This window comes from Eretmochelys imbricata, chromosome 2 (genome assembly GCF_965152235.1).
Source record: "Eretmochelys imbricata isolate rEreImb1 chromosome 2, rEreImb1.hap1, whole genome shotgun sequence".
Lineage (NCBI taxonomy): Eukaryota > Metazoa > Chordata > Testudines > Cheloniidae > Eretmochelys > Eretmochelys imbricata.
In genome coordinates this window covers 148,352,194-148,377,406 of record NC_135573.1, presented here as the reverse complement: position 1 = coordinate 148,377,406, position 25,213 = coordinate 148,352,194, and the positions used below count along the sequence as shown (strand labels likewise).

Below are 25,213 nucleotides of genomic sequence, written 5' to 3'. Positions count from 1 at the left end.
CATTGGATGACTGGGGGCCGTTATGTTGAAACCTCCAAACTTACCCCTTACCCATTGTGCTTATGCGTTATTAAAATGTGTTTCTGTTGTAACCTCTTTTTTCACATGATTAACATTTTCTGAAACACTTACGTTTTGGGGTGAAATTTTACATGTTTGATTCACAGGAATACACCTTTCTCCCTCATCTCATTGTTTAGATCACTACTGCCCCCTTCGTCCCGAACCCTACCACCAGGATCTTGTGCTTCTTGTGGTTCACAGAAATGCTCTTCCCTGAGATGCGTTTGATTGCCAGTCTCTCTCCTCCCCCTCCCCCAACTCCTGTAAGTCACGGGAGCCACCAGCACAGACGACACAAGCACAAGATCTAGAAGAGAGTGGGGACAGGAGTGGGGAGGCGGGGATAGACTTGAGCTGAGAAGGGGCTGGCAGAGTCTGGATCACCGTTGGGAGTCTTTCAGGGGAAATAACATATCTGCCTGGAGATCATTGCTCATCTTCTGAGGTCCTAGGAGAATGCATTATATATTAAGAATTAGGGAAATCTTTAATGTCAGATCCACTAATAACGATATATTGTAGGGGTTTAAAAATAAATTCACATTAGTCTATTTGTGTACCAAATATGTGGTACATATTTGCAGTGTTGATGTGACTTTCTCCATTGCATTCTAATTAAAAAGGATAACTTAATACTTCCTTTGATATAGTATTGTCTTTAGCTAGCTTTGTCATATTGTGATCTTATCAGCCAGAGCCAAGATACATTAGCTTCTTGAATTGTCATAGAATCATAGAATATCAGGGTTGGAAGGGATCTCAGGAGGTCATCTAGTCCAACCCCCTGCTCAAAGCAGCACCAATCATCCCAGCCAGAGCTTTGTCAAGCCTGACCTTAAAAATATCTAAGGAAGGAGATTCCACCACCTCCCTAGGTAACAACCTCCTCCCTAGACACTCATATTTATGAGGGTGGCAGTTAGCAGCTTACACCATATGTGTGAGTTGGCCGGTTGTAACTATCTTAGTTTCTAAGAGAGATACTTGTCCACACTGGGGTATACTTGACTTTGCACAGGAGACTGTGATAAAGAAATAACCCATATGTATTTATTTTACTATTTGTGATTTCTTTGCATTTGTCAGGGGCAGAAGTAGTGAAATTCAACAGGCTTTTTAAAAATTTCTTTTTGGGAGAGGGGGGAGGGATAGGAGAAACTGGGGGGGGGGTAATATTTGTCCTCTGTTACCCAAAGGCCAGGTCTACACTAGAAAATATTTGCTGGTATAGCTGTGCCAGCAATCCCTGCTAATGTAGATGCAGCTAATACTGGCAAAAGAGTTCTTTTGATGGCATTGCTTATATCAGTTCTTCAAGTGAAATACAAATTCTGCAAAAAACAAAACAAAACACCACACCGTTAAGCAAGAGATGTAGCTATCCAGCACTTAAGTTAAGGATGAACCCTTAGAGTTGTTACTCTTGTTGAATTTTGCAAGTCTTGCATTCATCACTAAATATGAATTATGAACATGAGTGGCTAAGGAATAAAAAAAGATGATCAGAGTAAAAGTATATTATAGACTTTGCTATATCATTGTAAGTATTTTGCATGACATCTCTATCTTTTAGATCCTGTTCTCTGTGTAATTGAGTATCTACTTTTAAAGTGTAGATTAATTACAACAGCTCTTCTAGTGTCATATGTTGACTTCTGTAAGGATTACAGCTGTACTGTACATTCTTAAAGAGCAAAGTGTTTCAGAAGATAAGAAAGAGATTATTATTCAGCCACTTGATGCAGCATACAGCGGGAAATAATGTGAACTGAGGGCTCGTTGTCCATTTCTTTTCTTTTTTTTAAACTTAAACCACTCTCTTGTTAACTTGATGCTTTGCAGCATTGTCTGCTTAGGTGCAGTCAAAGCGTTGCAGGTTTTAGAAAGAGGTATTGTGACATAGTTCAGTACAATAGAGAACGATGCCCTTCCTGATATCGTAAATGGTACTCACCATTTCCTTCCATAGCAATAATACACAACAGTGTGCATTAGTAGGCTTATAGGTATAAGCCCAAGTTAGCACCAAAGCTAAATGCCAAGTGCCTTCATCCATCTGAGAAATGCACAAGTAGGCTACTAATACACATCCTGAAATAGCTTATATATTCGAAAGCCTTGCTCATTCATTAAAATGCCTTATTTGAAAAAGAAAATACGCCTTTAGTTTGGGGGGGGGGAAGAAAATATTTCCCAGCAAAAGGATAAGAGATGATGATAGGGGAAATGTTAGAAACTCCTTTTCCCTACTACTTTGAATGTTTTTAAATTTATTTTTGTAATCCTTCTTTGCTCTTTTTTTAAAGTTCCTTGACCCTTTTAGACCAGTTCTCCTGCCTCCTATATGAAGTCCAGCTGCCTTTTACTAGCATGCTGTGTCCCAACAGACACCAATCTCAGAGCTTCTGTATGTGGTGGGGTAATGTACTCTACAGGGGGTAATTTCCAAAGCGCACTGACGCACTGTGCATTAATTGGTCCATGTAGACCTGAAGGTTCCTTAGTACACCTAAACGTGGTACTATTTATTCTACTAGAGAACCTTCAGTGCACACCAGCATGGTCTACACAGACCAGTTAATGTGCAGCACTTTAGTGTGCTTTGGACATCACACCCCTATAGAGCACATAACCCCACCGTGTAGACAAGTCCTTAGTTGCTGAACAGAAAGTTGGTAATAATTGGTTGGAAGCTCCAAACCACTGCTGAAATGGTATTTTAAGATGAGGGAGAAGTTGATGACATTCACCGTCTGTACAGTGTTCTTACTCTTAGGTTTGTGTTATCTAGCACAAAACAGTTCTAACTCCCACAAGTCAGATTTCTTGCCTACGGAGGGCAACAATAGCAGGATAGAGCTTGATCCAGGCCTCTACATTACATCCCCCTGCCTTAGACTATATCGCCATTGTTTGGACATTCTATACCAGTTCTTTCTTGGCTGCAGGCAGTAGAGGAGTGCCCTACTTTATGGTCATCTTTGTGATAAGCTCAGTGGTATCTTTTTCTGTCTAACCTTTCTAGTCAGCATCTGGTTTTGCCTAAGGTGATTCATTCGGGGCTCAAGTAGGTTCTTCCATGCCTCCATGCCACCTGTTTCAGTGCATCTGCACTTCACTCCCCTTGCTTAATGTTTGGCACTCCAGCAGCTTTGCTTGCAGTACACTGATTCATTACCTTTGCCGTGGTACTTTAGCACTGCTGTTTCAGCACTTGGCACTGCTCTTTTGGTATGCTGTGGCTTTGGTCTCTTTTTGCCTGCATCTTGTATACTTGACATCTTGAATCTTCAGTACTTTCAGCTTGGCACATCAGTGTCTCCTCACTCCTGTACCTCCTCAGCATCTTCAGGTTTCACTGTTGCTGCTTTGGTGCATTATTTAATTAGAGGGGTTTTCTATTTTTTCTTTTCCAACATGATGTTTTCCAAGAAGGAAAGAAACAAGGTGTTCGGCTTCAAAAATTATCACTTTGACCGAACCAATTCCAAGAAGGGATGGCTGTACCCATTATGTTCTCTGGCTGGGAGCCTCATGGTGAGCATGGTTGCAATATACATCAAGAGATACCTCCCTGCATGGTACGCATCTCCATTCCCTGACTGAAACACACCACAGAGGTTCTCATAAGTTCCTCACAAGGCTGGTCAAGAATGCAATGAAGGAAGGATCTTTTAAGCATATGTTTGTCAGCTCAGACTTGAGTGCCAAGACCAGTGGCACATGTGCAGACTTGGGGCCCTCCCCTTGTAAAGGCCCATGAGGCAGCCTTAATTCCAGAGCACCCAGCACAGTCACCCTCAAAGTCCTTGGTTTTTATATCCACTATGAACACTTAATTTGAATAGTCCCTTCAAGATGTGGGCATTACCGCAGGAACAAATGTATTTGAAATACAGGTATACAGCCAGTGCTCATAACTTCAAATACAAAAATGATACATGCATACAAATAGCATAATCATATACAGCAAATCATAACCTTTCCATAGACACCTTACTTGACATAATTTGTACAAGATTTATTGCAATTATATAACAGTGTTAGCAACAATGATCTACATGGTCGTATTTAATCAGATAATGTCACAATCCCAACACAAAATTGATGCAGGAAGGGGTGTCCCAGACACAGTTGAATGCATCATAGGAACTTCCCATTCTTGGTCCTGTATTACTACAGCTTCTCACCCAATATTAGAAGTATCGGCATATAACAGAAATGGTTTATCAAAATCATAGTTTGATCAAAACAGGCTTTTTCTTTGAAAGGTTCATTATGCAAATAATAATAATATTTGCAAAGCTGCTCTGCTGTGTAAAGCCAGGAATCCAGCCTTTCTTTTGAACCTGAGACATAAACTGTTCAATTCCAATATCAGTTAATTAAGCCTCCTTTTAAGCTATCCACACTAGATTTTTCCAAAGCAGATTCAGTGAGCTCATAACATCTGAAAGACTCTGGCAGTTAGGAACTGAAACAAATTTCTCAACAAATAAATTGTTGCCTTCTACAGACAGAAATTCACCCTGATTTACCTCAATTCACTTCCACACCCCTCAGTTACAGCAAACTGCTTGCAAAAACTACCATGAGGATTCTTCTCCTTAGGAGCTTCTTTTAGCAACAATTCACCTTCATCTTGCTCCACAGAAGCATTACTGTGCTGAGATGCAAGCAACTCCTTCTGAGTTTGTTATACCCAGAATCATCTCTGGCCCATTAGGAAGATTTTTACACAACCTCCTTTCAGGCAAGCTACAAGACTCCACAGTTAAAAAGTTAGAGGCACTCTCTTTCTCTTTACAGCTTCCCTCCTTGACAACGTGCATGTTACCAGGCTCAATACACAGAAGCATAGGGACCATTCCCTTCTTGTCACAAGTTTCCATACTGTCAGTGAGTAACACAGTCAAATTACCTTTGTGCTCTCCTTGTGCCCTGGCCATGATATCAACCTGATTAAACAGAGTTGTCATACCTTTTCTCAGCAACACACTAGCAACCATCAAAATAGAAGCACCAGAATCACTTGGTTCCTGGGACTTTGTTAGGACATTAACTGGATACGACCTAGTTACAGTGTCATTCTCCCTAGCAGACACAAACTTAGGAACATTTTCTTCCTGGGCTTTAGTTAAATCCAGAACCAACTCTGAGGCAACTGATAAATTTTCAGCCATCAGAGGCTGACAAACTTCTGTCTGCTTCACAGACAAAGAATTGGAGAAAAACTTTTTCTCAGCAGGCTTGCTGCTATTCTCAATAGACAAGCAATTGGAGATATCCTTTCCCTTGTCCCAGCACCCATGGCTGACTGCAGACATATACTTGGAAAGTGAGACAGCTTCCTTAACAGTCAAGTTGCCAGTTCCAACAGATAAACTGCTATTCTCCACATATAGTCTCATTACACTGAGCTACTTTAAATAAATTATTTCTACCTTGTTCAGGCTTACATTCACAAACTTCAATTGCCAACAATCCTTCACCCACAAAAAAATCTACCCTTTTCTTCCTCAATTAGGGCTTTAACCTGACCATCAACTTTAATCTGCTCTAAGAAACATTTTCGTGATCAATGAGTTCTCTCTCTGCTTCATCTAATTCCAGATTCACTTCTGAGATTGTAGATAAACATTCAGAAACTTAATTTACATACAAACTGCTTTTTTGTACAAACATCTATTTTCCAACTTCCCAACCTGGTCATAGCATAATTGGTTATGACAGACAACTGCTTAGAGTCGTACAACATACCAGCATTGTTATAAACTGGACTTCCAAGAAGATACAGTTTCTGCTGTTCTTCCATTGCTTTTTTGATTTGGAGCTTAAGTCTTGCAGTTACTTGTTGCATCTGGTGAGCCCTCTCCTCAGCAGCTAGCCGTTGCATTTGTCTCCAGTAAGCTTCTTTGGCTCTCTCTTCAGCTTGCTTGGCTCTCTCTGCAGCTTCTTTTTCCAGATGGGCCAAGGCTTGCTTCTCTTGCATTCTGAGTTCTGTCAGTCTTTGTTCATGTTCAGGAAACAGGCTCTCGGGGCTTGCAGTTTGATTGCTTCTGCTGATGCCATCTGGCTCATGGTCGCTGATCTTTAACCTTTAAAACTTTAAAACTCAAATATAAAATTTCAAAAGTATGGGGTTCTGATCCAAAGCTTAACTGACCTGGTTCTGTGGATTCTGTTGATCACACCACTGTAACCATGCCTTCATGGGTCACAACTCAGAATACCAAATTCAGGACAAACTGCTGAGAAATAGGGCAGACACACCTCAAAACTAGTGGTTATTCTCCCATAAGATATACCATCAAGCAACAAAAGTAAACTTTTGTTTCACCACACTAGCTAACAAGAAGTCAGAAAAGCAGTTCCCTTAGGTATTCCGGTGCTTGTATCACTACCAAAAACACTAGACTTAAAGATGGGTGGTTCCAATTTCATCACATAAAAGGTTCTTCTGATCCCAAAGGACCAGCCACACATCCAGGTCAATATACCACTCAGATCTTACCCAATAATCACGCTGTTGCCAATCCTTTAGTATCTAACATCTAAAGGTTTGTTTATAAAAAGAAAGAAGGAGAGAAAGAAAGAAAGAAAGGTGAGAATTAAAATTGGCTAAAGGAATCGAATACATACAATAATTGCAAAGTTCTTGGATCAGGCTTGTAGCAGTGATGGAATAAACTGCTGGCTTAAGTCAAGTCTCTGGTTGCTTCCAAATCACTGGAAGGTCCTCAGTCCTTTGGTTAGAATGCTCCCATTAGTATAAGTTTATAGTCCAGAGGCTTAAGAAGGAAAGAGGCAAAATGGACATGTTTCCTGGGCCTTTTATAGCTTCTGGCATGTGGAGGGCAAGCCATTGTTTCAAACAAAGCCCTCAGCAATGCTAGTGGAAAATTACAGGTAGCAAGATTGTGTTTGGAGTCACATGGGCAAGTCACGTGTCTATGCATGATTTTACTTAGTCATAGTAGGAAAGTCCATTAAATGTAGATAGGCATCTTCCATGGTCCATTGTGAGTTAAGTATTCCTTAATGAGCCACTTAATTTGAATAGTCCCTTCAAGATGTGCAAGCTAAATACCTTGTGGACGTTACCCCAGGAACAAACATATTTGAAATACAGCCAATGCTCGTAATATAGCCAATGCTCGTAATTTCAAATACAAAAATGATACATGAATACAAATAGAATAATCATATTCAGCAAATCATAATCTTTCCACAGACACCTTACTTGACATAATTTATACAAGATTTGTTAAAAGAAAAGGAGTACTTGTGGCACTTCATCGAAGTGAGCTGTAGCTCATGAAAGCTTATGCTCAAATAAATTGGTTAGTCTCTAAGGTGCCACAAGTACTCCTTTTCTTTTTGCGAATACAGACTAACACGGCTGTTACTCTGAAACAAGATTTGTTGCAATTATATGCCAGTGGTAACAACAATGATCTACGTGGTCATATTTACCCCGATAATGTCACACCCTCCCCTTGCAAGGTCCAGTGAGGCAGCCTTAATTCCAGAGCACCCAGCACAGTTATATCCTCAAAGCTCCTCAAAGTCCTTGTTTTTTATTTCCACTATTCAAAGTTGGTGGTACTGAATTCAAGTACTTTGGATGAGATGTAGCCTCTGCAAAGAAGACAGAGCCTGGTGCTTTGAGATGGTTATAACTATAGGGCTATGCTCAGTGCTGTGCACCTCAGATTTTAGACCTGCAAAACTGAAATCCATTTCAAAGACAGTTTATCAGTCTGCAGTTGCAGCCTCAGAACTGTGGATTACCAGGCTTACACATGTAAACTGTGAAGGTCTTCCCTGGGTTAATCCCTTTCCCTAGGGAGAAACAAACACAAAAACTCAAGAATCTTATGAAGGGTGTAGACGTGGCCTAGTATCAAGTTTGGATGGCCTTTGATGTCAGCATGGCAGGGGCTGCTACTTCAGGGGTGGAATTCCACAGGGGTGGTCTTGGCTGTAGGCATGTGGATCAAGTTGCAGTGGGGGAGGTTTAGATTGGATATTAGGAAAAACTTTTTCACTAAGAGGGTGGTGAAACACTGGAATGCGTTACCTAGGGAGGTGGTTGAATCTCCTTCCTTAGAGGTTTTTAAGGTCAGGCTTGACAAAGCCCTGGCTGGGATGATTTAACTGGGAATTGGTCCTGCTTCGAGCAGGGGGTTGGACTAGATGACCTTCAGGGGTCCCTTCCAACCCTGATATTCTATGATTCTATAGGTCCAGAAGAAGCTCAAGGAGCTTCCATATAGCAGGGAGAGCTTGACTGGGAGAAGATAGAAGCATCATAACAAAATTCAAAATACGCTAAAGCCTTATTACATTCTGTCAAGTCTCTCTCATCCCTCATGACTTTCCTCTGAAGGAGAGAGGGGGAAAAGCTTTCTCTTCGAAAGCTATCCTTCATATCTATGACTAACTTCAAGGGAGCTCAGTGCCCCCATTGTCAAGACACTTGGCCTCATCACCACTAACATAAGGCAAAAGCTCTTAAGCTCCATTTTTCCAAGCATTAAAATTCAAAATGCTTTGGAGGGGTTCTGGCACATATGGACAGCCTGCCAACTCTATCTCAAGATCAGACTTTTTGAGGCTTTTAGCCCCAGTGATTCCCTCACCCCCCGCCAATCATCACTGAAACATGGGTCCTGAGCACTGTTCAGTTGGGCAATACATTCAGCTTTTTTGAAAATGAAAACAACTTTCCAGTTCTCCCCAGCCCTGTGATTCTCTTAGATACCTCAATATGAGGAAGTGCTGTTGCATGAAATAAATCCCTCCTGGTAAAGACAGCCATCAGGCCTATGACATTGTGCAAAAGAAATAAGGGGCCTTAATCTAGTTACTTCCTGATTGTCAAAAAGGCAGAAGGGCACTGGCCAATCTCAGATATTGGGGAACTGAACTAGTATGCAGAAAAAATTAAAAAATCAAGACAATCATTTTGGTAGCCAGCACAATTTTTTTTTTTTTTTTAAGAAAGTCGGTGTGGACTTTGGACTTTCAGGCACACACATACACACACAGAGCTATTTCCAGTGCTTGGCAAGCATTTCAGATTGTCAATTTTTGTTTTTTTCCCCTTTTTGTCTAATGTTTTGTTTTCATGAAGTACTAGGAAGCAGTCATATCCTACTTGTCAAAGCTGTAAATCCACATTTCCTTACTCAGATGATTGATGGGCAGGGTTTGGGAGAGATTAAAAGGGTCAGTTATGTCACCATCAAGGTGCTGAAATCCTTAGGTTTTATAATAAACTTCCCAAAGTCCTAATTTATTCCTATTAGACATTAGGTATGTCTAGTAGAGCTTTGTACTCAAAACTGTAATCTTTCCTGCCCTGGCACAGAATCCAAGATATCTCCATTCTGGCAAAAAGATTAAACAAGAGACAGCAGGTGACAGCTTAAGCCGGGGTGGGCAAACTTTTTGGGCCGAGGGCCACATCTGGGTGGGGAAATTGTATGCAGGGCTGGGGCAGGGGTTTGGGGTGCAGGAGGGAATGCAGGGTGTGGGAGGGGGCGCAGTGTGCAGGAAAGGGCTCAGGGCAAGGGATTGGGGCAGAGGAGGGATGCGGGGTGTTTGAGGGGGCTCAGGGAAGGGGGTTGGAGTGCAGGAGGGGGCTCAGGGCAGGGGCGCAGGAGGCATGGGGACTGCGGGAGGGAGCTCAGGGCAGGGGGTTGGGGTGCAGTGGGGGTCTCAGGGCAGGGGGTTGGGGTGCAGCGGGGGTCTCAGGGCAGGGGGTTGGGGGGCAGGAGGGCTGCGAGGTGCAGGCAGGGGGCTCAGGGCAGGGAGTTGGGGTGCACAAGGAGTGCGAGGTGCAGGCAGAGTGTTGGGGAGCGGGGTGCAGGAGGGGTTTGGGCTCCAGCCCGGCGCCGCTTACCTAAAGCCGCTCCGGGGTGGCACAGGGCTCTGCACGCTGCCTTTGCCATGCCTCCAGGTACCTCCCCTGAAGCTCCCATTGGCCACGGTTCCCTGTTCCTGGCCAATGGGGGCTGTGAGGGGTGGTGCTGGAGGCAAGGGAAATGCACGGAGCCCTCTGCCCCCCACCCGGGGCCCCAGGGACGTGGTGCCAGCCACTTCTGAGAGCGGCACGGGGCCTGCAGCGCCACGGGGGGCAGTCCCGCAGGCCGGATCCAAAGCCCTGAGGGGCCCGATCTGGCCTGCGGCCATAGTTTGCCCACCCCTGGCTTAGCCCATGCTATGTTGTGACTGCTGGCCGTAATAGGGCTGACTTCATTGTTCCCGTGATACATTTCCAAATGGGGTGCTTTCAGTGGACTTTTTGAGATTCAAATGGAATCAAATATCAGAGATTCTTTGTGTTGCATCCTAATAAGTCTTAAGGTTTCTCAGGTCTGGTAGCAATCAGGGACAATCTACCACTAGGATTGAATGTCCAAAAAACTTCTGGTCTATATTGTGGTGACTATGGATGTGTCTGGTCTGATGAGATCACACAGAAAGTTTTCACATCCAGGGAACATAGTCTTTCCAGGAGTAGCTGCTGCACATAGTAGTTCTGGAGATGAGGCTGTCCTGTACATGCTGAGGACTTTTAAGATACCAGGTCTCTGAAAGGTCCTGAGTCAAAGGACAATTAGGCCACCATGTTTTATAAGCAGGGAGGTAGCAGTCATACCCCTGTGTGAGAAACTCCTGCAGCTGCATGAGTGGACTCTGTCCTACAAGACTTTCCTAGTTGCTGTGCACTTGGCAGACACTGAGTGAATCCATTCTAGTTCCTCATAAGTAATGCATAGATCACAGTGTGGCAGATCAAAATTTCCTCTGGTGGGGCAAACTGACAGCAGACTGAATGAGAAACTTCCAGTGCTTTGCTTCTAGCACTGAGAAAAGATCTGTAGCCCACAGAGCTAGCTTAAAGGTGCTTTATGTAGCTGTAACACAAGAAACCTCTAGGCCTATATCCTATAATCTAGCCTGAGCAGTTAGCATAAGGCTTTGAGGTCTATGAGTTTTAGCATAAGTGAGTTACGCAACAGTGACCCCGAGTTACTGGGGAACTGGAAATATTATGGTATGGGTATTTTTATATAAAGTGATACCAGGTAACTGCAGGAATATGAACTGACACCAGCTTTTGGACATTTTAGGATAGGAACATCAGCAGGTGTGTAACCACAAATTTGCCTTGGCAACAAATTGACATATATGATGAGTTGAGATCATTAATATACTAACCTATAGAATAAGGACACCCCAACATTATTAGAGTGAGTCAGTCAGTTATGGACAAAGGAGGCCAGGTGTTTATATGAATATTCATGGCAGTCACAAGGCCCTATAACAGGCCAAACCACCACGAAAGATTTGAATTCTTGACCATCAGACTTGTTTGACATGCCAGAGGCAGGGTTGGACCATCATGGAACACAACCTGTCTCCCACTACTAGGTTTCCATGAGAGGACTGTGGCTATATGTAAGGGATGGTACAGGACACCATTCATACTGTACTATAACTATGCCTCCATTTGGGTTGAAGCATTTGTGTTTTTACTAAATGTATTTAAATTTTGCTCTGCCCTCAGTATGAGTATTGCTGCTGTGTACATCAGGGTTCCCAACCAGATATTGAGCTTAATTCTGTTGTGCCTGATTCTGAGACTAGAACCTTTTAAAACCCTCGAATTGTAATCAGTGACTAAGTGGACATTTTTAAAATGAATATAATCAGTAAGAGTGGGGCAAATTTTATGCGGTTTGAAGCTTTATACATGTGTTAAAGTGGCTTTATAAGTTGTGTTGTGTTGTGAAACTAAGTAAAGGTACCTAAAGTTGAATAAGCAGTAGCATCAGGGCCTGGTGACCCGCACTTTGAGGTGGCAAGGGAGCTGATTTTATTTTAGCTGCCAATAGGCCACAGTAGGTTGGCACCTGTCCAGATGTGTGAGTAGTCTGACAGAGTTTAACAAAAGTCCCACAGCTCCTCCAGACTGCAGCCTTGAGCCATACATTGTGGAAAGACTGTGCCATCTTACCCCTAGCTGCCACAGTGCCTGGTGGGCCCAAGCAGAGTAAATGCCTCTGGAGCTGCTAGAGCACAGTAGCCAACAAGGGAAGAGAGGGAAGTAACCCCCATCCTTCTACAGGTTAATTCTGGACTTGCCTACCTTCTACTAAGCATGGAGCCAGTTTAGCCTTTGGGACTGTTCAGAGTAGAGTAAATGTTGTAACCGGTTAACTAGGTAAGAGGTTTACCATTTTGGAAGGGACGTGTCCACATTATGTGCTAATTATTGTGCAGACTTTGAATTCAGTAAGTGAGATAAAGCTTATTAGCTAGGGAATAGGGAGGGGAGTCAGCCGAGACTTCTGGAGACCAAGTCATGGTCGCCCTCAACAAGGTGTTGGAGACTTTTGTGAAAAGGAATGTTAAGAGTTATGAAGGAGACTTGATGCAGTTGAAGGACAGTCAAGCAGTGTTTTAGCATCCCAACCCATGGGATGTTGTCAGGTGTCTGAGGTTGAAGCAGGCAAAAGAAAGGGAAGGAAGTCTAGAGAATTGAAAGGGATACTGATTTAATGTATGTTTGTGGCATGTAACACGTTGGCACTTAAGTTGAAAAGGAGGGTTGATCAGCTTAGCCAGACACCGCAGGCTCTTGAGGAAGAGAGAAAAGTTACTCAGCAGTCAAAAGACCAGCTGCGTTCCTCTACAGGGGAACAGCTGACTCTTTACTAAGAGACAGGAATTGGAGAAAATATTAGAGTGAAGTCAGACTCAAACAAAGGATGTTTGGGACACAGCGCATTGTTGTCAGGCTAAGGCTTCTGCGTGCTCAAGGTCACTGGAAGGCTACCAGGCAGACGGGGAACTGCTGCTGGAGTTGATTAGGAGGTTAGAGAGTGTCTGTAATACTATGGAAAGACCAGATGAACCAACAAGTGCTGGAGGTTGCAGGAGCCGGGGGCTAAAGGAAGCATTTTAGTCACAGGAGAGAGAGAATACAGAGAAGCGCAGGCTGTCTCACAGAGAGATACCGAGGAGGTAGGCAGCCAACCAGTGGTTCCTGTTCCTGTTGGCATGGTGGAACCACAGGGGACAGACTAACCCCCAGGACCAGTTACCAGCACCAGGAAAAAGAAGATAGCAGAAACAGGAGACCACAGCCTAGTGCTGTGTAACAGTCAGAGACTGCTGCAGCAGGGGAAGTTAAATGAGGAAGTTGATTATTTTGAAGTGATAGGTCACTCTCAAACAGAACAGGGGGGCCTGAGTACAGCAGAAGAGGAGGAGGAGTTAAGTGAACCCAACATTGTTCTTTTGGAGGTGGAGACTGATAACAACTAAGAGGGAAGTTCTGAGGGGAGTCAGGAGATTGACACGGAGCTGAAGCTCAGTTCAGGGGCAGAGACACAGACAGAGGGAGGAGCAGTATATACTTTCAACATACGGGGGGACCAATCGATATCCCCCCTTCCCCCCGCCAACTAATTTTGTCATGGGATTAGAAGACAGTGTCTCAGGCATCCACTGCAAGCGAGGCTGGGATTTCTTGACTAAAATCAATAAAAAAGAAACGCTCCCACCCTAGTGCCACAGGGCAGGACAAAGGAGCATTATCCTCATCTCTTGAGTTAGGGTCATCCAGCTCAGGAGAATGCAGCCTCTTCGGGACTCACCAAGGAGGGTGGTCACCTGCAGTCACCTGTCCTGCAAAGGATACTGGCAACTCAGTCATAGCCAATACCCACACCCAGACCACACAGGCTTTTCCTCCATCCATTGTGTTTACCTAAACTGTACCCTTCGTACCCACCCCAGCCCCACCCTATCTCTGAATTGGAGTCATAGAATCATAGAATATCAGGTTTGGAAAGGACCTCAGGAGGTCATCTAGTCCAATCCCCTGCTCAAAGCAGGACCAATCCCCAAATAAATCAGCCCAGCCAGGGCTTTGTCAAGCCTGACCTTAAAAACCTCTAAGAAAGGAGATTTCACCACCTTCCTAGGTAATGCAGTCCAGTGCTTCACCACCCTTCTAGTGAAAAAGTTTGTCCTAATATCCAACCTAAACCTCCCCCACTGCAACCTGAGACCACTACTCCTTTGTTCTGTCATCTGCTACCACTGAGAACAGTCTAGATCCATCCTCTTTGGAACCCCCTTTCAGGTAGTTGACAGCAGCTATCAAATCCCCCCTCATTCTCCTCTTCCGCAGACTAATCAATCCCAGTTCCCTCAGCCTCTCCTCATAAGTCATGTGCTCCAGCCCCCTAATCATTCTTGTTGCCCTCCGCTGGACTCTTTTCAATTTTTCCACATCCTTCTCGTAGTGTGGGGCCCAAAACTGGACACAGTACTCCAGCTGAGGCCTCACCAATGTCAAATAGAGGGGAACGATCACGTCCCTCGATCTGCTGGCAATGCTCCTACTTATACATCCCAAAATGCCGTTAGCCTTCTTGGCAACAAGGGCACACTGTTGACTCATATCCAGCTTCTCGTCCACTGTAACTCCTAGGTCCTTTTCTGCAGAACTGTTGCCTAACCACTTGGTCCCTAGTCTGTAGCGGTGCATGGGATTCTTCCATCCTAAGTGCAGGACTCTGCACTTGTCCTTGTTGAACTTCATCAGATTTCCTTTGGCCCAATCCTGTCTTTCGTCTAGGTCCCTCTGTATCCTATCTCTACACTCCAGCGTATCGACCACTCCTCCCAGTTTAGTGTCATCTGCAAACTTGCTGAGGGTGCAATCCACGCCATCCTCCAGATTGTTAATGAAGATATTGACCAAAACCGGCCGTAGGACCGACCCTTGGGGACTCCATTTGATACCGGCTGCCAACTAGACATGGAGCCAACTTTCTATCCACCTTATAGTCCATTCATCCAGCCCAAACTACTTTAACTCGCTGGCAAAAATACTGTGGGAGACGATATCAAAAGCTTTGCTAAAGTTAAGAAATAACACGTCCACTGCTTTCCCGTCATCCACAGAGCCAGTTATCTCGTCATAGAAGGCAATTAGCTTGGCCAGGCATGACTTGCCCTTGGTGAATCCATGCTGACTGTTCCTGATCACTTTCCTCTCCTCTAAGTGCTTCAGAATTGATTCCTTGAGGACCTGCTTCATGATTTTTCCAGGGACTGAGGTGAGACTGACTGGCCTGTAGTTTCCCAGATCCTCCTCCTTCCCTTTTTTAAAGATGGGCACTACATTAGCATTTTTCCAGTCATTCGGGACCTCCCTCGATCGCCATGAGTTTTCAAAGATAATGGCCAATGGCTCTGCAATCACATCAGCCAACTCCTTTAGCACTCTCGGATACAGCGCATCCAGCCCCTTGGACTTGTGCTCGTCCAGCTTTTCTAAATAGTCCTGAACCACTTCTTTCTCCACAGAGGGCTCGTCACCTCCTCCACATGCTGTGCTGCCCAGTGCAGTAGTCTGGGAGCTGACCTTGTTCGTGAAGACAGAGGCAAAAAAAGCATTGTGTACGTTAGCTTTTTCCACACCCTCTGTCACTAGTTGCCTCTCCCATTCAGTAAGGGGCCCACACTTTCCTTGACCATCTTCTTGTTGCTAACATACCTGAAGAAACCCTTCTTGTTACGCTTAACATCCCTTGCTAGCTGCAACTCCAGGTGTGATTTGGCCTTCCTGATTTTGCTCCTGCATGCCTGAGCAATATTTTTATATTCCTCCCTGGTCATTTGTCCAATCTTCCACTTCTTGTGAGCCTTTTTGTTTTTAAAATCAGCAAGAATTTCACTGTTAAGCCAAAGTGGTCACCTGCCATGTTTACTATTCTTTCTACACATCGGGATGGTTTGTTTCTGCAACCTCAATAAGGATTTTTTAAAATACAGCCAGATCTCCTGGACTCCTTTCCCCTTCATGTTATTCTCCCAGGGGATTCTGCCCATCAGTCCCCTGAGGGAGTCATAGTCTGCTTTTCTGAAGTCCAGGGTCCGTATTCTGCTGCTCTCCTTTCTTCCTTACATCAGGATCCTGAACTCGACGATCTCATGGTCACTGCCTCCCAGGTTCCCATCCACTTTTGCTTCCCCTACTAATTCATCCCTGTTTGTGAGCAACAGGTCAAGAAGAGCTCTGCCCCTAGTTGGTTCCTCCAGCATTTGCACCAGGAAATTGTCCCCTACACTTTCCAAAAACTTCCTGGATTGTCCGTGCCCTGCTGTATTGCTCTCCCAGCAGATATCGGGGTGATTGATGTCCCCCATGAGGACCAGGGCCTGTGATTTAGTAACTTCTGTTAGTTGCCGGAAGAAAGCCTCGTCCACCTCATCCCCCTGATCCAGTGGTCTGTAGCAGACTCCCACCACGACATCAGCCTTGTTGCTCACACTTCTAAACTTAATCCAGAGACTCTCAGGTTTTTCTGCAGTTTTATACTGGAGCTCTGAGCAGTCATACTTCTCTCTTACATACAATGCAATTCCCGGACCTTTTCTGCCCTGCCTGTCCTTCCTGAACAGTTTATATCCATCCATGACAGTACTCCAGTCATGTGAGTTATCCCACCAAGTCTCTGTTATTCCAATCACATCATAATTCCTTGACTGTGCCAGGACTTCCAGTTCTCCCTGCTAGTTTCCCAGGCTTCTTGCATTTGTGTATAGGCGCTTGAGAGAACTTGCTGTTTGTCCTGCTTTCTCAGTATGAGACAGGAGTCCTCCCCTCTTGCGCTGTCCTGTTCATGCTTCCTCCTGGTATCCCACTTACCTCAAGGCTTTGGTCTCCTTCACCTGGTGAACCTAGTTTAAAGCCCTCCTCACTAGGTTAGCCAGCCTGCTTGCAAAGATGCTCTTCCCTCTCTTCGTTAGGTGGAGCCCGTCTATGCCTAGCAATCCTTCTTCTTGAAATACCATCCCATGGTCAAAGAATCCAAAGCCGCCTCTCTGACACCACCTGTGTAGCCATTTGTTGACTTCCACGATTCGACAGTCTCTACCCGGGCCTTTTCCTTCCACGGGGAGGATGGACGAGAACACCACTTGCGCTTCGAACTCCTTTATCCTTCTTCCCAGAACCACGTATTCTTCAGTGATCCGCTCAAGGTTATTCTTGGAAGTATCATTGGCTCCCACATGGAGAAGCATGAAGGGGTAGCGATCCGAGGGCTTGATGAGTCTTGGCAGTCTCTCCATCACATCGTGAATCCTAGCTCCTGGCAAGCAGCCCACATCTCGGCTTTCCTGGTCAGGACAGCAGATAGATGACTGTCCCCCTTCGGAGGGAGTCCCCGACCACCATCACCCGCCTCCTTCTCTTGGGAGCTGTAGTCGTGGAACCCCCATCCCTAGGACAGTGCATCTCATGCCTTCCAATCAGTGGAGTTTCCTTCCGCTCCCTTCCCTCAGATGTATCATCCTAGTCCACTCTCTGCAGTAGTATCTGTGGAGAGAACATGAAAACGGTTGCTCACCTGTATCTGCATTGCTGGTACATGGATGCTCCTCTTTCTTCTTCTGGAGGTTACATGTTGCCAATTTTCTTCACCATCCTTATGTCCCAGCTGCGCAGCCTGCTCTGAGTCTTCAGAATGTTGTGCCAGTAGAAGCATATCCTGACGTCTGTCCAGGAAATCTTCATTTTCTCTTATGCAATGCAGATGTGGTTCTCAACTCCTATTTCAAGTGTGAAGGCTAATACTGTCAGGTTGAGGGACTGGCTCAGCCTAGATAATAGATAAATACGCTTCAGATGTAACTGATACACAAGATTTCTAGGAATTTTGCAGTTTCTGAATTATTCTGTTATCAAGATTATTTGGGAGAAAGAAAAGCTTTCACACCTGGTGCTAAAATTCTTAAAGGACCCATATTAAAGTTAATTGTAATTTATAAACCGATTTACTGTAACTTTTCACAAAATTCTCTATTCTCATTCTTTATTCAAAGAGTAAGATTTGGGACAGATACACTATGTTCTTTATAAATAGCAAAGCGGTTGAAGCCTTGTGTTAAGGGCAAAACGTAGCCTTCACTATGTAACTGCGACCAGTAATTCCATGATATAGCCTAAGAAAGGGTGACTGGAACAGCCTGTAAGGGGCCTGGCTCATACTCTCCCCTGTTACTGCCACCCTAGAAGGTCAAAAGACTTGAGCTATGGAAGTTCTGTTGGATGTAGGAGTGAGAGACCTACTAAATGAAGTCTTCAAAGAAGCAGAAATACAGGCAATAATTTTCCCTCTTTCTCCTTCTGATCCTTTCTTTCTCACCCACCTGTTCCTGTCTTCATTCCGATTTCTGCCAAAGCTAGTTATGTTCAATCTCATGCCGCCCTGCCACCACTGTAATTATTTATCCCAACCCAGGTAATTTAAATGAGGATTTAAATCTTTGCACAGCTTTTTGGGATTGTCAGAATGTTTCAACTAACCTCTGAGTATGTGTCGTTGCACAATCGTCCTCAGCCATGTGCTTTTATTAGTGTGTGATCAATTGTGTTACTGATATAATTTCGTTGAATGATCTCTTAAAGTGAAAGGTTTTAATATTTTCCTTTAGGACTGGAAAAATTTATCAGATGCCAACCAGCCAGAGATTGAAACCTGCTAGACAGAGCAATCCCAAAAGATGGGAAAGGATTCAGTATTGAAGTCCAAGGGCAGCATGCTAGTGTGAATCCAAGGCCATCTCTCCTTCAGTTGCTAGGGAAGGAGTGGGGTTCTGGAAATCCTGCCAGGATGATATCCCTTGACTGTGCTTGGGACCCCTGCCTTCAGTATTTGCCTCTGAGCACTTAAGAATGACAGCAAACTAGTTTTTCTGTTGCAGTAGTCTGTCTCCAGCAGTGGGTAGTACTAGTTACTTAGGGGGAAAGTACAAGAATGCTGTTGTAACTATGTATATTCTTGTTATCCATAAAATGGCTGATCCTTTTTGATTCTACTAAACTCTTGGCCTTTGAAATCTTGCGGCAGTGAGTTCTACCTGCTAATTTTTGTGTGCCAAGGTATTTCTTTTTATCCATATAGAGTTTTCCAACTTTTAGTTTAATTGATTATCTCCAGTTTTTTTAATAGAAGTCTGAAAAGAAGTTTCCAATCTACTTCTCTAACCCATTTGTTATTTTTAATATCTTTATCATATGTCTGAAAATTAGGCCCAATGCATTTCAAGCAGGGCTCCAAAGTGTATGCCTCCATTCTTGTAAAATGGGGATAATCAACTACTTTACAAAGTTTTATGATGCTTTATACATTACTGATTATAAAGTATTCTGAGATCCTCACATAGAAAGCACTGTATGTGTGCAAAGATTTACTACTATTATTTATTGGCTATTCTTCTTTGCCATTTTCCTTTATTTCAGGTGGTAGAGCTGCTGTTCTTTATATATGAAAGATCATCAGTTCAGCATCCAGCAGGGAAAGATTAATCACAATCTTTTCACTAAGTACACAGTGGTTCATAAATGACTTGGCTGTGTCTACCCTTTATTTATTTCAGATAGGCCACCCACAAGCTCTCACTTGATCATTATCAATTTGAGACTAACTTGGCTTTTCAGAAATAAATCTTACCCATATAAAATTATTTTAAATGTGTTGCTCTTCTGAAAATTAGTACTTGGCTTTGCAATGATTTGTCGTCCTGCCTTATTTCATAGATGTATGAATCACAAAATGGAACCATAATAGAAAACAACTTAGCTTGCATTCTGAAGACTGCCTTGGGTGTGTCAGAGCTTAGTGTAACAGACCTTTTTAAAGCTATAGATGCAGAAGAAAAAGGGAAAATCACATATGGTAAGTAATTAAATGATTTGAAAATCTCTACACAACTATGGATTATCAAAGATGTAGCTGCTAACTTTTTTCTTTTTCTTTTGTTTTATAGTAACTAAAAGTGTATCATTTGCAGTGTTTTTGCCAAGTTACTTAGGCCAAAAGTATGTATCTAAAACATCAAATGCCATAACGAGGTGTTTCCATTTCAATATTTATTTAATTTCTTTACCTTAGGTTAGGTGATCCTGGATGAGCTCTTAGACAACACCTGCTCTGTGACTGATTTTCCTCTTGTCCTCTTTTATATGTGTTACATTGCTCCCTCTGTTTTTTAGTTTTGTATCTCTTTCCTGTTGTCTTTCAATTCTCATCCGTCTGAGATCTGGGGACAGGGGAACTTGCCCCCTCTGTTTGTAGACAGTTCAGGAACGGTAAAAAAGGTTGAGCTTTTGAATAAATTTGTTGTGAACTATTTGTTCAGTTCTAGTTATAACCAAGATGACCTGGAGAGAACTGTGCAGCAGAGAGGCAGTATAATCCCATGGACAGAGCACTGCACTGGTAGTCAGGGGACTCAAGTTGTATTTGAGGTTCTACTTGTGACTTGGGGCAAATTTCCTCTCCCTCCTTTTGTCTGTCCTGTCTATTTAGGCTGTAAGGTCTTTAGAGCAAGGAATGTCTCTTGCTATGTGTATGTACATTGCTCAGCACAATAAAGCCCTAATCTTTTTGGAAACTTCAGAAGAATGTGAAGAAGAATTAATAAATAAATAATAATCAAACAGCCCAACCTACCTGTGACTGATTCAGTTAAGGTTTGGATCCTGTAAACCTAAGGGCAACAGCATCTCCCAAATAGAAGTGATTGTGACTTCCACATATTTTTGCGGGTCTGATGCATAAACATAATATCTTACTGTAATAATTTTTCAAATTGTTTATTTTAAGAAAGTTTCATTTTAAAATGTATTGCATTGCTACAGAAATGTGGACACCGGAGCAGACTTCATTACACGTCATCAGTCATTAACCTTTAAATAGGAGTAATCAAAGAAAACCCTAAGGTAGATGGCCACTCAACTAGACTGTTAAGATGTGACCCAGCTGCTGGGTCTCTGGGTGTTTTTAAGCCTGCAGAGCCTGAATGGAGCCCAGCTATTGCCCTTCACTTGGATCCGCAAGCATAATCTCAGGGGGCACATACCCACTATCTGGCATCCCCTCCTGAGAGCTGAACCCATTGTTCAGCTACCTGGGTTCCTGGCATTCCCTATTGCTTGAACACTCCCTCTCCCGGAACTCTACCAAAAGGTGTGAGCCTTCTGGGTTACCTCTTCCAGGGACCACGTGGTAGCTGTAAAGCATATAAGAGACAGACGTTTTGCACAAATTCTAACACTATTGTTCTTTTACTTACTCACAAGACCGTAGAAATCACTTAGAAGAAAACAAATTTCCTAAATGAAATGCCCCTCCTTTTCACATACTTCCCTTGGAAATCCATCCGTGGTAGGAAGGTAGGCAGGGTCCCTGGTCTCATCAAGCACCTATTGCTGCTTCTTCCACTTCAGCTGGAGAAAAGAAGAACAGAGACCAAAAAGAGCAGCTTCTGCTCTTTTTATAACATTCCAGTTCCTCAGTCAAGTGACTTCCTGATCATCCTCAGCAGGTGATCAGAGTCCCAGCAGGTGACTTTGTTGCCAAGGCAACCTTTCACTCCTGATAAACCAGTTCTCCTGATTGGGAGCCAGTCTGTTTAGAGCTATTCCATTCAATAGGGAGAACACTTTAAGGCACTGACCCTCATTTGTTGTTCTTTTGCCATGAGCCTCTGGAATTTCAGTCCAAAATGAAGACAATCAGCCAATAGACAAGGCAGAGAGGAAGCACACTCAAAATGGAATTTGCAGTCTGACATAGACATATACAGAGTTCATAATCTCAAACAATTCATAAATTGTACAGATTCCCCCAAACTGTCACATTTGGATAGAAATATAACGATGTTAAAATGTAGGAAGAGGACAAAATCAACAGCTATCTATAGAACAGATGTTACAATAAGGGATATAATATAGGCATTGGCTTTTATTAACACTTTTGCTACTAAATAAACTGATGCCAAATCATTTATCAGACTAAGATGTTCCTGTTCTTTTATTCTCCATTTCAATTATAAGAATATCCCATGAAATAATGAAAAAGAAAACTCCCAAATCATATTTCATCATTCAACTGGAAAGCATCTAGTTAGCACTGAAAAGGTGGGGAATTAGTTGGATACATTTTATTGATAGGCACAGCATTGCTACGAAGGAGCGTGTGATGTGGTATACTAACTAGACCCATTGTGGACCCCTTCTGGAACCCCCATGGTCCTACTACACCCTGATCCAGGAAAGGAACAGCAAAGGTGGGCCTTTCAAGCCTGCCTAGAGAGGCTGCACGGAAGCAGCCAATAAGAACCCAGCAAGCTCAGACAGAGGCAGTTACAGCAAACTTAGGCCTTGGCTACACTTGCAAGTTATAGCGCAATAAAGGAGCCCGGGGCGCACTACCCATCCTCACTGGCAAGGCATGTAGAGTGCTCTGACTCTGCAGCTACAGCGCTGCTGGTACTCCACCTTGGCGAATGGAATAACGTTTGCTGTGCCCCTGCTGAAGAGCCGTGACACCAGTGTGGATGCCCTGGTCCTATAGTGAGTTCTGATCGGCTTCCAGAAGTGTCCCACAATGCCTGTGCTAGCCACTCAGGTCATCACTTTGAACTCTACTGCCCTGCCCTCAGGTGACCAACTGTCAGACCCACCCTTTAAATTCTCTGGGAATTTTGAAAAATCCCTTCCTGTTTGCTCAGCAAGGTGTGGAGCGCTCTCAGTGAATCTTTCCAGGTCACCATGCCTCCATGCACCAGGCGAGCCCCAGTATGGAGCAATGGCGAGTTGCTGGACCTCATCAGTGTTTGGCGGGGAGGAAGCTGTCCAGTCCCAGCTGCGCTCCAGCTGTAGGAATTACAGTACCTTTGGGCAGATATCAAGGGACATGATGGAAAGGGGCCATGACCGGGACACACTGCAGTGCAGGATTAAAGTGAAGGAGCTGCGGAATGCCTACCACAAAGCTCGTGAGGCAAACCGCTGTTCCGGTGCTGCCCCCACGACCAGAAGTTTCTACAAAGAGTTGGACACGATACTTGGAGGCGACCCCACCTCCACTCTGGGGACCACCATGGACACTTCAGAGCCCAGTGCAACAAGTCAGGAGAAGGAGGAGGAGGAGGAAGAGCAAAGTGGGAGCGAGGATGCTGAGGCGGAGGAAGGCACCCCAGAATCCCTAGATGCATGCAGCCAGGAGCTGTTCTCAAGCCAGGAGGAAGGTAGCCTGTCGCAGTGGCCGGTGCTCAGGGAAGGACAAACACCAGAGGAGGTTCCCAGTAAGCAGCTTTTATTTTGGGAAGGAAGTTATTCAGTGCGGGCTCTTGGGGCGAGGAGGGTTAGAGCTGCATGCATGCCTAGATGCGGAATAGGGCATTGATGTGCTCTCTCATGTCGTGGTAATCGGCCTCGGTGATCTCTTCAAAGGTCTCATCCAGAACTTGGACAATGCACTTGTGCAGGTTTCTTGGGAGAATCACTGTGGTCCTTGTCCCAGTCAGGCTAACTTGTCTGCGCCACTGTGCCGTGAGGGGCGGAGGGAGCATTGCTGCACACAGGCAAGCTGCATATGGGCCAGGGTGGAAGCTGAATTGCAGTAGAAGACCCTCCCTTGGTTCCCAGGTCACCCTCAGCAGCAAGATATCTTCCAGGACTAACTCATCCTGTGGAAAATGTGGGGACAGTGTTCAGTATAGGGGCCCCCTGCCGCTGTTGGCTCTCCCCAAGGCACAGAAACCCAGAGGACAGTACAGCCGTGAAACAATCAGTCATGCTTGACCGGTGCTTACTCACCATTTTGGGGCTCCAGTGGGTTATGCATGCTGCTTTGAGACGGGCAAATTATGCTATTGTGTAGACTGTGCTTGCCTTTAAGTACAGGGGAATCATTGCTCTGTCTGGTGTGAACAATGCTGCCTCTGTTTAGTGTTGCATTTTGCGTTTACAGATGCAACCTTGAGATCTCAGCCATCCATGTTATCACCGGCTGAAAGACTCCCAAGAATCAGAAAGAGGCCACATAGAAGCAAGGAAGACATGTTGCATGAAGTAATGCAGCATTCAAGTAATGAAAATCAAAAAGTGCAGGAGTGGTGGGAGAGTTCAAGGAGGGTCTGCCAGCAGAATGCGGATCGCCAGCAGCAAAGCACGGAGTGGCTGCTAAGCATCATGGAGCGCCAAGCAGTCTCGATACAGGCGCTTGTAGCAATGCAGATGGAGCACTACCGGCCCCCCCGCAGCCCCTGTCCTAAAACTCTTTCCCTTGTGCCCCCATGTCACCTCCAACCCACTTTCCTCAACATCCAGGTTCTTACTGCCACCAGCTGCCTCCAACACCTGTAGCTTCACCACCCAGTCCTGAAAACTACAACCCTTACCCACTGCACTCAACCCCCATCACCATGCAATATAGCCATTCTGAAGTGCAGCACTCATTGCACAGCACTCCAGACAGGACATACTCAAATCTGTGATTGTACCGTTTCCCACCCCTTTGCCCTTTCTGTTTCCCAAGCAGTTGCGTGTCTTTTCAATAAATGGATTTTTTTGGCTTTGAAAACATTCTTTATTATTGCATAAAGTAAAAGATACCTTAGCCCAGGAAAAAACAGGTACTGCAAGTCAGTGTAGCAAGCACAGATTCCTACTAACATTGGAAATACTGCACTTCACTCCTGTGCAGGGCACCAGACATTACTGGTGGTTTTTAGCCTCAAATTGCTCCCTCAAGGCATCCCTAATCCTTGCAGCCCCGCACTGGGCCCCTCTAATAGCCCTGCTCTCTGGCTGTTCCAATTCTGCCTCCAGGTGTTGAGCCTCCAAGTTCCATGCCTGAGTGGATCTTTCACCCTTCTCTTCACAAATGTTATGGATGGTACAGCGTGCGGATATAACCGCGGGGATGCTGTTATCGACCAGGTCCAGCTTCCCATACAGAGAGCACCAGTGGCCCTTTAAATGGCCAAAAGAACACTCCACAGTCATTCTGCACCAGCTCAGCCTGTTGTTGAACCGCTCCACTGCTGTCAAGGCTCCCTGTGTAGGGTTTCATGAGCCACCGCATTAAAAGGTAAGTGGGGTCTCCAAGGATCACAATGGGCATTTCGACTTCCCCTGTGATGATCTTCTGGTCTTGGAAAAAAGTCCAGGCTTGCAGCTTCCTGAACAGGCCAGTATTCCAAAAGATGTGTGCATCATTCACCTTTCCGGGCCAGCCTGCATTAATGTCAGTGAAGC

At 44.5% G+C, this 25,213-nt stretch overlaps 1 protein-coding gene across 1 annotated transcript in view; it reads left to right on the top strand.

Annotated features, from left to right (window-relative positions):
* LPCAT1 (lysophosphatidylcholine acyltransferase 1) overlaps positions 1-25,213 on the top strand; it is a 168,268-nt gene that overhangs the window by 105,763 nt on the left and 37,292 nt on the right. Inside the window, exon 13 of the mRNA XM_077809180.1 lies at positions 19,703-19,841. Coding sequence (XP_077665306.1) covers positions 19,703-19,841 — 139 coding nt within the window. The remainder of the gene's footprint in view (positions 1-19,702; positions 19,842-25,213) is intronic.